General features: G+C 34.8%; 3 protein-coding genes and 1 non-coding gene across 4 annotated transcripts; 3 read left to right on the top strand and 1 right to left on the bottom strand.

The window, feature by feature from the left end:
• The first annotated feature begins 562 nt into the window (after positions 1-562).
• Positions 563-3,596, top strand: LOC101251462 (protein SIEVE ELEMENT OCCLUSION B-like). Its single transcript, XM_004236245.5, has 7 exons — positions 563-881; positions 977-1,099; positions 1,201-1,652; positions 1,750-1,862; positions 1,965-2,107; positions 2,187-2,672; positions 2,760-3,596. Exons 1-7 carry the CDS (start codon positions 642-644, stop codon positions 3,375-3,377), a joined length of 2,175 nt encoding a protein of 724 aa, XP_004236293.2. The 5' UTR covers positions 563-641; the 3' UTR covers positions 3,378-3,596.
• A 2,666-nt stretch (positions 3,597-6,262) lies between these two features.
• On the top strand, positions 6,263-8,540 carry LOC101252072 (leucine-rich repeat receptor-like serine/threonine/tyrosine-protein kinase SOBIR1). The gene is given in 1 exon segment (NM_001319328.2): positions 6,263-8,540. A coding segment is annotated over 1 exon segment (1,917 nt). The 5' UTR covers positions 6,263-6,377; the 3' UTR covers positions 8,295-8,540.
• A 1,082-nt stretch (positions 8,541-9,622) lies between these two features.
• LOC101252378 (protein MHF2 homolog) lies at positions 9,623-11,832 on the bottom strand. The gene is made up of 6 exons (XM_004236248.4): positions 11,718-11,832; positions 11,567-11,615; positions 11,449-11,489; positions 11,245-11,284; positions 9,993-10,046; positions 9,623-9,900 (listed from the first exon to the last, which is right to left on the bottom strand). The coding sequence occupies exons 1-6, from the start codon at positions 11,742-11,744 to the stop codon at positions 9,797-9,799; spliced, it is 315 nt and encodes a 104-aa protein (XP_004236296.2). The 5' UTR covers positions 11,745-11,832; the 3' UTR covers positions 9,623-9,796.
• Positions 11,833-11,861: 29 nt separating this feature from the next.
• Positions 11,862-11,933, top strand: TRNAT-UGU (transfer RNA threonine (anticodon UGU)). Its single transcript has one exon. It is a non-coding gene; the product is annotated as a tRNA-Thr (tRNA).
• The last annotated feature ends 1,479 nt before the right edge of the window (positions 11,934-13,412 follow it).

Here is a 13,412-nt window from a genome sequence, read left to right as displayed (position 1 = left end):
TATTATTGGTGGAGTCACACGTTTTGTTTCTTCTTTGCTACGATATTACACTATGTAAATGTATAAGTAATTTTCTTATTATGTACATATAAATTACATCGTTTATAATTGAGTTATTAAAAATTATAAAATAAAATTGAATATTTTTTCGAAAAAATAATCCATACTTGAGTCATGAATGATCATTTAAGATACTATCTATTTAAAAAATTACACTATATATATTATTGTTACGCCTACTGACTCTATTATGCTAAAGTCTAAGCTCTCATCACTTAGTACTAACAAACATTACATTTTTTTCTCATTCTAACAATCAAATCTAGGAGTTGTAGACTTGTACCAATCAAAATTAAAAATAAAATTATTCTATACTTTAACTCTGTAAAGAGATTTGTAAGGGTCCACAATGCAGCAAGGCTAATGATTACTTATCCATTTTAATAGGTGCTTTTAGGATATTACACCATCTTACAAGCAAGGTACTTGATTCAATTTGTCCCCACATTTCTTTATTCAATTTTTTCCCACTATATATACCTTGCCTGCATGCTTCACTGAACATCATCATAAACAAAGCTTAGTAAATTAAACCAATCTTTTTTTTTTCTTCAATTAAAATCCCAAATTAGCAACAAAAAATGGCAAGTCATGCTTTGGTGCCTGCAGCAGCAACAACTCGTGGTCTGAAGCCTACTCAACAGGCAATGACTAAGCGAGAACGCCCCGTTTTCTCCTTGTCTGATGATCATGCTATGTCTAAGAAAATCCTGGATACTCACAATCCTGATGGTCGTGAAGTTGATGTTAATGTCATTCTCCACATTGTTGAGGACGTGTTTCAACATTCCTATCCTGCTGCCATGGATGGCGTGCTTAATGTAACATTTTTCGTATACGTTTAGTTTCTTGTCAATACAACAAATTAAGTTTTGTTGGCTCTGTTTAGGTATATAACTAACTTTTATGTTTCCAGGGCGCGGGAGCTCATCATCTTGAAGGTAATATTGAAGCATTGAAGTTGGAAGAAAAGGCCTCACTTGCTTTCGATGGCATACTCGAAGGATTGGCTTATATCATACACAAAGTCTCTTGCGAGGTACTACTTCATACTATATACTGGTTACATACACATCACAAGTATCAAAAGTCTTTATTAAATTCCATAAACATTGATTGAATCTACAATTGCGATTGCAGTTAACATGCAAGTGCTCAAGTGGAGGTCATGATGCACATTCAACAACAATGTCAGTCTTAGGGATGCTCTCTGGCTACCAATGGGACGCGAAACTAGTCATATCTTTAGCAGCATTTGCCGTTACTTATGGTGAATTCTGGCTGGTGGCTCAGATGTTTGCCACTCATCCCTTGGCCAAATCTGTGGCCATCTTAAAACAACTACCAGACATCATGGAACATAGTGCTAGCCTCAGGTCTCGATTCGATGCCATCAATGAACTCATCAAGGCCATTTTGGAAGTAACCAAAATCATAATGGAATTCAAGAAGCTTCCTTCTCAGTACATTACTGAAGATCAACCACCTTTGTCTGTCGCGATCAGTCACATTCCTACTGCTGTTTATTGGACTATTAAAAGTATTGTTGCTTGTGCTTCCCAACTAACTACCCTTCTTGGAATGAGCTATGAGTAAGCCTCCTCTGTTTTAAACAAAACTAATTTTTTCTTCGTCTAATATTTAGGTCCAAAATCGAAGTAACTAACAATTGATTAATTGATGCTGCAGCATGATAGTAGCTACCACAGCAGACACATGGGAAATGTCAAGCTCCACACACAAGCTGAAAAATATAAGCGAACACCTCAGAGTTGAACTAAACCGTTGCTATGCTCATATTCGTAAGTAACAAAATCATGATTTATTAAGTACTAAAATGTAGGCCAGTGATAGGAATTTTGTGATGGGCTTGTATTTACTGTTTACATCAATGTTCTGTGCAGAGGAAAAGATGCACGTCGAGTACTTCCAAATGCTGGTGCACCTCTTTGAGGCAACACAATTCGACAACATGAAGATAATGAGGGCGATGATTTATATCAAGGATGACTTACTTCCACTTGAAGTCGGAACCACTCACACAAGGGTACGTTCATAACTTGAAATTATAATCAATTATCGCGTTTTTCTTACTTTTTCATGACTTTTGTATAATTCAATTTCAGGCTAGTGTTGAAGTGCTAAGAAGAAAGACTGTTCTACTGCTGCTGTCAGATCTTGATGCTAGCCATGAGGAGATATTAGTACTGTCTCAAATTTACCTTGAGTCAAGGTCAAGGCCAGAATTTCAATACGAAATAGTGTGGCTTCCAATTGTGGATCGATCAAAGGGATGGAATGACGCGCAGGAACAAAAATTTAAGGAGTTGCAAGCACTTATGCCATGGTACACATTGCACCATCCATCCTTGTTAGAGCCAGCAATCGTCAAATTCGTCAAAGAGAAGTGGCATTTCACAAAGAAAATGATGCTTGTAACCTTGGATCCACAACAGGGCAAAGTTGCCTGTCCCAATGCTATTCACATGGCTTGGATTTGGGGAAATTTGGCCTATCCCTTCACTCTTTCAAAAGAGGAATCTCTCTGGAATATGGAATCTTGGAGACTTGAGCTCGTTGTTGATGGCATTGATCCCAACTTAATCGATTGGGTAAAATCTTATCTTATACTAACATCCCCAAGTATAATTAATTTTTCTTTCTTGTCAAAAATACTTATTCTTTAGAATTTTAATCAGATGGCAAGTGGTAAATTTATCTGTTTATATGGAGGAGAAGACATGGATTGGATCCGTAATTTCACAAAATCCGCACGAAGCGTGGCACAGAAAGCTGGGATCGACCTACAAATGTTATATGTAGGAAAGAGCAACAACAAGGAGAGAGTTAGAAGGATCAACAGCATGATAACCGCAGAAAATCTGAGTTACTGTTTGATGGACTTGACATCAGTTTGGTACTTCTGGACAAGAATTGAGAGCATGTTCTACTCAAAAATGCAGCTAGGGAAAACCATCCAAGAGGATAAAGTTATGCAAGAAGTGTTGACAATGCTGAGCTTCGATGGAAGTGATCAAGGGTGGGCGCTCATAAGCAGGGGATCATTCGAGATGGCTCGAGCTAAAAGCCAGATAATTACCAAGACATTGGACGATTACACAGTTTGGGAAGAAGACGCTAGAGTTAAAGGATTTGTGCCAGCACTTATTGAATACTTCTTGCAATTGCATACTCCTGAGCATTGCAATCGCTTAATTCTCCCAGGACTTGATGGCGATATTCCTGAAATGATTGTTTGTGCTGAATGTGGAAGGCCAATGGAGAGGTTCTTCATGTACCGTTGCTGCACTGATTGATTCAACTCCTTTTCTTCTATTGATTGCTTTGGTTTTCTATATTTTTGTTGTCATCTAAAATAATTGCTTGGTCTTTTTTACCACTTACGTTTTTACTATTATGTTGTAATGTCTGGTTATCAAAGAATTCCATGTCTTTGATCTGCTCTAGACTACTTTTTCAGTGTGTAATAATTTATAGGTAATGAAATTGAAGACACCTTCTTTTTTAAACCTAAACTTCCATTCAAGAGTACTCTTCATCAATAGTTAAATGTTCAATATCAACAACAACAACTATGTCTCAGTTACAACAAGATATTAAAGATAAAAGGACTTAGTCGTGTCAAAATTAAGGTGCATCTAGATTCACTGTTTTCCTAAGCCTAGCATAACATGAAATTTGTGGCTTAATATAAACACAGAAACTTTAACATTCGAATCGATTATGTAGGTAATTAGTAATTCTTCTAATTAGATCTTTTCATTGAAGTTCAAGTTGAACATATTACACCATCTACTAGTAAGAGCGAGTTTTAGAATAGCATAAATATTACTTACAATTTGGGAGTCACCCCTTTGATTGTTATCGTTTGTCATCCTAAATGGCCGAGAGGTGTCATCACTTGGCTAAGTGAATAACTTCCTAATGGACGAGTGTTAGTTTGTATATTACTTCTTGGCCATAAATAGCAATTACTTTCATTCACAAAGAGATGATAAAAATAAAGTTTGGAATATATTATGCTATTTCTTATTCTTCTTTTAAATTTAGTTTATTAATATAAATTTGTTAAGCTAGTTATTTCATAACAATTAGTATTATATTTAGTCAATTGATGCATGATCATGAGTTCATACAAATTTAGCTCTTAACTATAAGGTCCCTCAAACCAATCAAAGGAGAGTTATTTCTTTTGCCATATTTCCCTTATCTCTTTCCTTTTCCGTCCATATCATTCACTAAAAAAATATTGTTCTTTTCTTAATTCATCCCACTTTATCCTTGGTTAAGGCTTACTAGCCAATTAAGATTTAAATTTTATAAATTTAATTTTTAAATTTTTTAATATCAAATATATCATTAATTTTTAATCTTATGTGTTTATATTCGATATTTTTTTAAAAAAAAAATATTAAAATTTTATATATAAACATATTGCTCATCGAAAATATTGAATTTACTATGGATTTGCCCCTGGGTCAAGCCCGTGGCGTGTGTCACGGGGCATGGCTGGAAAAAAGAACAATAGAGTCCCACTTTTCAGTCAAATAAACAAAAATGAAGTAATAAGCATGGTCACCAAGTTTGAACATACTTTAATGAACAAATAATAGGGAGTATAATTTTAATGCACGTGTTTCACGGAAAATTTGTATATTATTTTATGCGATAAATAATTAATTAGGTAGGATTTTATTATTTATGTGTCAGTTATTCCCTTTTTTTAATATAAATTCTATATGAGTTTTTAAATTGCAAATTAAATATTATAGCACGTTAGCAAACATAAAGCAATATTACTTATACAGAATATAATACATCAATATAAATGTTTTAATTCCTATAATAATCAATTGTATATATCAAATGACAATTACCCCTTGCTTCTTTATTTTGCTTTTCATCTTTTGTTAAAGTTGATATTAAATTACATTATTACATAGACCGACCGTATGAAGTTTCTAATCACTTATCCTCTTCTAGCGATAAAAAAGATATTTGTGTAGTTAGTTAAAAGGCAGGAACGAAATTATAATTTAAAGCTTATGAATTTTTAATTATAATATATTATATTTGTTATTAGTTAGTTAAAGATAGAGACGGAACCATAATTTGAAATTTATAGATTCTTAACTATAATAAATTTCAAGTTACTATATTCTAAATTAACAGGTTCTACCGCACCAGCACCGTAAGGACTGGTATGTGTTACATGAACGAAAATTGTCCTCTTTTCGTTATCAAGAAGTTTCTCAGTTCTTACAGGGAAAGCCACCCAATGAAAACACATAGTTATATCACCATCGAACATTTTCTAATTTAAAGCGTTCATATTGTGCTGCTTCATTTCAACATAATAAAAGAAAACACATGCAATTCGATCACGTAATCTATACCAATCATTACGTTCTTTCACTATTGATTTCAGATATTAATTGTAGATTTCATTCCAAAAAGTAATTAATCTCGACCTGATCAGGGGAAAAGAACCAACCTATATAGCCACCCATTCAACTACTTAAAACTAAAAATAGTACTAGGTAATTGTATAACATATATGTATAACCATTTATATACTAGTTAGAATGAGTAAATGGTGAATCTGACCAGCTATTTGCATAGAGAAATCCAGGAATAAATCTGTTTGAGAAATAGGGTTTCCTGACAAATTCAGGGACCATATAGCAACTAATGAAGCAGACATGATTTTCCCAAAAGGTGATGGAACTCCCCACCAATTGGGCAACAAAAATGACCTCAACAAGTCAAGCCCATTATTTACTTCACCTTGTCACACTCTGCCATTGTACATTCTCTTTTGAATCCAATGAATTCTCCAATTCTCTTCATATGACACAGATGGATGCTATTCAGCCAAAGTACTAAATGAGTCAATTGAAGCATATAAAATGCCTGCATGAATGTATACATAAGGTTTAAGATTTTCAAAAACGAACATGTTTAGCCTTGTAATAGCCAACATTCACAAAAGAAATTAGGAAATGAACTAAGCACTCTTGTCCCGAAATAATTGGGTAATGCAAATGGCAAATGAGGAATTTCACAGGTCAACTCATGAGGAGAAGAAATTCCCATTGAGACCCTGGACTACTCAACTTTTCCACATACGTCCCAACTTGACTTATGAAGTCATTTTCCACTTCGTATTACCTTAAATATCAGCCTTCAGAACCACCAAGCAACTAAAAGAGACATCCTACTCCTCAAGCACCACCAGTGTGGTACCTCATCCACCTCCCTATTCCACCACAACACTGTCGGAAAACACCAATCCGATGACCTTCACAGCCTCACATATACACCTTTCTTTTTTGTCTTTTTTCACTGTCATCCTTCTTGTTCAAGCAAAACTAAACCTTTACTCACCTGATCACAGTGCTCTTTTGCTTGTCCAAAAAGGCTTAGGCATCCCTGCTCAGCGCAATGTTCTTGAGAACCCATGCAACTCTGTTGGAATATCATGCGAAAAACGACTCACAAACAATTCATACGTGCTAAGAGTCACAAGGGTTGTCTTCAAATCCTACGGGTTGAAGGGTACTCTGTCTCCTGCCATTGGGAGGCTTTCTGAGCTCAAAGAGCTGTCCCTCCAAAACAACAAACTCTTTGACAGAATACCAAATGAAATAGTTGACTCCAGGAAATTGGAAATCTTGAACCTTCAAAACAACCAATTTTCTGGCAAAGTCCCACCTGAATTATCATCTCTAGTCCGACTTCGTATCCTTGACCTTGGCTCTAATGAGTTATCTGGGAACCTGAACTTCTTGAAATACTTTCCTAACCTTGAAAAACTCTCCCTTGCTGATAACATGTTTACTGGCAGAATACCTCAATCCTTGAAATCTTTCAGAAATCTCCGGCTCCTCAACATTTCAGACAATAGTTTCCTTGAAGGTACGGTGCCTGTCGTGAGTCAAGTTGAGCACTTATCAGCAGACTTAAATCGAAAAGATTATGTTCCTAAGCGTTACATTCTTGCTGAGAATGCAACAAGGCCAAGGCACAGCCCTGCAATGGCACCGGAGTCCAAATCAAGATATGCCCAAGCTCCAGGACCTAGTACAGTTGTAGTACCAGTAAAAAAAGACAAACATAACAAGATCAGAAGGAAGGTAGGCGCCTGGATTCTTGGATTCTTTGCTGGAGTTTTCGCTGGGGGCTTATCAGCGTTGATCTTCTCCGTCCTCTTCAAGGTGCTTATGTTTTTGATCAGAGGGATCAGAAATGATCCAGGCTTAACAATTTTCAGTCCATTGATTAAGAAAGCCGAGCACTTGGCCTTTCTGGAGAACGAAGATGGATTGGAATCACTCGAACTCATTGGGCAAGGTGGATGTGGAAAAGTTTATAAAGCTGCGTTACCTGGAAGTGACGGAAAGATTATAGCCGTAAAGAAGATCATACAACCACCAAAGGATGCTGCAGAACTCACTGAGGAAGATAGCAAGGCTATGAATAAGAAAATGCGCCAGATTAAATCAGAAATCAAAACTGTAGGTCAAATCAGACACCGGAATTTGCTTCCCCTACTGGCGCATATGCCAAGACCAGACTGCCACTACTTGGTCTATGAGTACATGAAAAATGGGAGCTTACAGGATACCCTCCAGCAAGTGAGAGAGGGGAAACGGGAACTAGATTGGTCGGCACGTCACCGAATTGCAATGGGAATAGCTGCTGGACTCGAGTATCTCCATATAAATCATACTCAGCGTATAATTCACAGAGATCTAAAGCCAGGCAATGTCCTCCTTGATGATGACATGGAAGCTCGAATTGCGGATTTTGGCCTTGCAAAGGCTGTCCCAGATGCTCATACACATATTACAACTTCAAATGTGGCAGGAACTATAGGATACATCGCTCCAGAATATCATCAGACACTGAAGTTCACTGATAAGTGTGATATATACAGCTTCGGGGTGCTGCTAGGCGTGTTAGTTATGGGAAAGCTTCCATCTGATGAGTTCTTCCAAAATACTTCTGAGATGAGTTTAGTGAAATGGATGAGAAATGTCATGACTTCTGAGGATCCAAACAGAGCAATTGATCCAAAGCTGATGGGTAATGGAAATGAGGACCAAATGCTTTTGGTTCTCAAGATTGCCTGCTTTTGTACCATGGAGAATCCCAAGGAGAGGCCTAATAGTAAGGATGTCAGGTGCATGTTGATGCAGATCAAGCATTAAGTATGTAGTGGATAACTTATAGTATTTAAAGGTTTGTCATGAAACTAAGAAAGTATTCTCATGTAAGACTGTCCTTGTGTATTCTGTTACATCTCCAATATGAGAGACTGTCCTTGCGTATTTTGTTTCCTCTCCAATATGAGAAGCTTATATTTAGCTGTATGAAAGTTCTTTGCAGAAGTTCTCTCTGCTATATTATGATACCTTAAAGTATGGTATGAAATGTGAATCGAATTCTTTCCACTAGATGCAGAAACTACTAATTCTCCGGACGCTATTGTCTGTACTCTGTAGTTCGAGATGTGAATGGCATTCTTTCCACTCAGTCCAGAAACTGCTAATTCTCCGATATACTAATATGATCAATATAGAAACACTTGTATCACAAGCAAGAGAGTAGCTAGTGAATTGGTCTATAAAAATCTAAGTAACCCTAGATCATGGAAGATTTTAAACGTGAAACAGAAAGCATATCCTTATTCTATTCATTAGTATAATACAGCAAGCTTTCAGGATAATTCAAAGAGGAAACAGTGTTCTAACAACTAATAGAGCAACAACCAACAAACTTATTTAGGATATCTTGCGAAAACCTGAGTATCATGTACGCAGAAGACACCAATAACATGATTGCTTGTCCAGGTAATAGCTTTCTAACAACTAAAGGTGTAGAACCAGGATCCTCCATGCTGTGAGCAATAGCCAAATGCCAGAAGTATCAATCATGAAATTCAACTGTCATATTATTTTTACTTCATGCAATAGTCTTAGCAAATTGAAATAAGAAAGGCATCCTAGAACCTGAAATTGCAAAAACAAGTGCTTCCATTTTCATCTGAATGTTCTGTATATCCTACAGCGTTGTGTCCTAATTTATCAATAACATTGAATGGATTCAGACCTCATTTGATTTTATTCCTTTCGGCTTTACTTAAGCACTAAACTAAAAAATGGTGTATCTTCTCATTCCTCTGAAATAAAAATCTGCAATTGTTAATCTTAGAGCAGATTATGCATGCAATTGCAAATATGAAACACTGCCAGACAGGATAATATACCACTAAGTTTCGCCTTCAAAACATTGATAAAATACATGGAATAAGATTTACCTTACTTGCTTTTGATCTAGCAATTTCGCAAATTTGCAGTCATCCTGGCCAAATTGCACTTTGTGAAGGAAAGTTAAGTAATTCAAACACAATGTATGACAATAATTTTTAGCACTAAAAACGTCTTCAATGAATAAGATTGAATAGAAAACTAATATAAAAAATTGTGATTATCTTAGAAAACAAAAGTTTCTTCAGGAACATATGGAGTATCGTAAATTCTAAAAGCACGCGTTTAATCAATATTTTCAAGTTAGTCCAACAGCTATAAAAGAAATCATCCAACATCTTGCATGTTTAGAGAGAAAGAGGCATTCCTATTTTTAAAAAGATAAACCCCATTTTTGCACTCTACTGACATAACTTAATAATTTCATATCTCGTTCAAGTATCTTAAAAATCTAAAAGTAACTGAGGAAGTATCCTCTCTAGATGAGTTGCTTCGATTTTGACACTGCCCTCAGCTTCAGCAATAGTAGCAGCACGTTGTATAGCTTCTACATCAAGGAAACAGATCTCAAAATAAAAAGTACGCACGAAAAACTTTAGCCAATTAAATAATACAATTTTTCTTCATTGATGATCAAACCTGCTATAAAGACTCGGAGGAGTTCAGAGCTCAGCTTCAGTGCATTTGCATTGGCTTTTATCATCAATACAGAAACACACACATGAGAAGGATAACTAACTCATTGTCCAAGGAACGTATCCACTTTCAGCTAATATATAACAAACCAGAGGTCCAACACTTATAAGAAAATGTAAATACCAGTATAAGAAGCAGTTACTAAAGGTGGGCTAAATGTAGTTCTTGTTAAAGGTTAGATATGTCATTGTCATCAAGAAGGTAATACTCAGAAAAGCTTGCTTGCCACAACCCACATTTCTAATACATCTAAAGCCATAACAAGAAATGAGAAATGGTAAAACAAAACATAAATTAAACCTTCTTCGTTGTCTTCCCTTTTCTTGCAAGTTAAGCTACCTTGTCATGAAGAAACTAACATTGGTAAAATAAAATAGAAAAAAAGGGAGAAGTATATTAGTTTACTTTTCTGATTGATAAAAGCACAAAGAAATATCTTGCTCAGAAATCCTTGCAACTTGCCATGAGTGATATTTAAAATGAATTTTCCTCTAGTAAAAATTTGGGGAATATCCCAACTGGATCCTAGAACAAATGTACTAATTCTTTTCACTAATGTTTAAGTTCGTCTACACTAGCTTACAAGTAAGAGAAATCAAACTTTAGACAGAGAATGTCTCTGTGATACATAAAATAAAGCAAACACGCCCTTCACAGAAAGCTATAACGCAAGCTTTCTGGCTTTCTCTTTTCCCTTTTGTTAGGGTAAAAGAAATAAGAGAGTATATTTGGTCTGCAAACTATCTTCAAGCGATGACCTGGTTTGTAGAATTGGAATTTATCTTGTAATAACTCCATTCATGTGCTCTCTATATACCATTGCACATCCATTAAGCACCTGCCCTATCTTTATCATGTCTTACCCCTTTCTTAAGATATGCAATTGGCTTGTGTAATTCCATTATGGCTACCTTGAAGGGGATGTTCCTAAATAAGCTAATAGAATTGTTTTACTTTCTAATTTGTTTATTTCCAAAATATTTAGATAGATTATGCCTTAATCCACATTTTAAAAATCCAAAAATAAACCTAAAGACAATCTGACTTAAAAAGTCTAAAACCTCCAGAGTGTATTTAACCAATTGAATCAGTATCCAAGTTCGAAACCATGATTTTAAAGTCATCAGTAAGACATGCTAATGTTCAACACAGCAGCATACTTGAGCTGAAAACAATGCATTAGCCAAGTTCTTACCAAAAGTAGGTCGAATTCTCTTTGATGAGCTAGCCCCAACCTACAAACACATTTAACAAAATGCTTTCAAGCTCAACAACACACACTTGAACCACACACAATAATTCCAACAAAATTCGCAAACCCTAAGCAAAATAATTCAAAAAGTATCAAAAACAACAAAGAGATAGTGTTAAACCGAAAGGATAGACGAATTCTGCTTACCTCATTGTCTATATTCTCAGATAATTCATTTTTCCCTCGTTCTGCGACGATTATCAAATACGTAACGATAAAATAAAACAAATAAATTTCAATTACTGAAGAAAAACTGAAATTTAACCTGCAGCTTTTCTTTTCCAAACAAGCTTGAAAATTTCGTGAACCAAATCCTGTTTAAAGCCAAACAAAGCAGTTCTATATTTTCAGATCAAAATACTATCGTCGGGGAACAAACTTATGGAGATTGAAAAGAAAGAAGAAGGAATAATTACAGGATCAAAGGTGTTCTCCTTCTCCATTGAATTGCACGCTCATTCAAATGAACAATGAATCGCAACAGCACTCAAAATATAAAGAAAGGGGCAAAAACAAAAATATTAGAAAATACTTTTTAAGCAGCTGCACAACACGAAGAAGCCCTTATAGCTCAGTGGTAGAGCGTCAGTCTTGTAAACTGAAGGTCCGTAGTTCGATCCTGCGTGAGGGCAAATACTTTTTGTTTTTGTGAAAAATATTACTTTTATTTATTCAAATTAGACAAAATATTTTGTATTTATTCAAATTAGACCCCTGGGCTGGGGCAAAGTGCACGCAAAGCGAATTTAGGGATATCATTTAAGTAATAGACAAATATATGGGCACAATTTATAAATTTAGCCAGTTCAGAATCAAACCTAAATACTAGTAACAAGTAACATAAAGACATACACAAGTTTGAGCTACCGATCTACATTATTTTTTTGGAAAAACTTATTTTATTAGATATACATCCCTACCATATATTCTAATTCTATAATTTTAAATAATTATGTATTAATTAAGAGTTTTCAATCATATATTATGGAAGATACACCTAGATATTTATATCAAATACACATAATAGTGAGAGAGATGAGCAAGATGGGAAGGAAAGCGAACGAGATAGACATATATCTCATATACATGCGAATCACATCAAATACATACAGATGTGTGAGCAAGATGGGGAGGGAGGTCAACGAGATAGTCGTGTATCCCAGATACATGTATATCACACTGGATACACATTAGATACATATATCCGAGATAATAGACACATAAGAGAGTGACGAGCGAGATGCGTGAGAGCGAGCAAGATTTGTCTATATATTCCAAATACTCGTAAATTCTTTTGGATGTACACTGCATGTATCTAGAATAAGTTACATCTAATTCTGACTTCATGTATCCTAAAATACATGTATTTGGACGTATCTAGACGCATTAAAATCTAGTAAGATTCATAATATATATTACAACCTAAAATGTACAAATCTAATTAATTAGCTCCTAAACTAGTGAAATTTTACATGTTCTCCTTAATTTTAAGGTTTTAATTTGTTGCCTCCTTTGTGCGAATACCAACAATGACACTAAGCTAATTTGCTCAATGAATTATAAAGTCTAGCAATAAGCTAATCCACTAGACTAACATCAACGTACAAAAGCAATAATTAAAGATGGTGTATTCTTCAGAAAACAACCCTAAATTTAATATACCCTAATCTTTTAACGCTATAAACAAAAATCAGCATTTTGTTGTTGTTGTGATGACTAGACAAAATTTTTATTATAAAAATAGGCAACAAAATGTTGGAATTAATGGGGATCGATTTAGTAGTCCTTTTCAGATCATTTTCTTTTAGCTATGGCTATTGGCATTTGACTTCGAAAATCAAGAGAAATATTCATTTTATTTTGAATTATTCAAAGTTGAAATTAGAATTGGAGTTGGAAATTTGTTTAGCCGTACGTTTTAGAAAGAATATTTAAAATTTGGATGTAGTATATTCTTTTGGATATGATTTATACCTCACAATTTATAAAAACTAACAAAAATCACTCAAGTTAACTGATTTAACTCAAACATATAATTAAATTTGTTCTAAAAGAGTAATTATCTCAAAATAGATAGTCAGATATTGTCATAGATTAGATTCATTTCTATA

This window comes from Solanum lycopersicum, chromosome 3 (genome assembly GCF_036512215.1).
Source record: "Solanum lycopersicum chromosome 3, SLM_r2.1".
In the NCBI taxonomy this organism is placed as follows: Eukaryota; Viridiplantae; Streptophyta; class Magnoliopsida; order Solanales; family Solanaceae; genus Solanum; species Solanum lycopersicum.
Note: the sequence above shows the minus strand (reverse complement) of the source record. Positions and strands in the feature narration are given on the sequence as shown.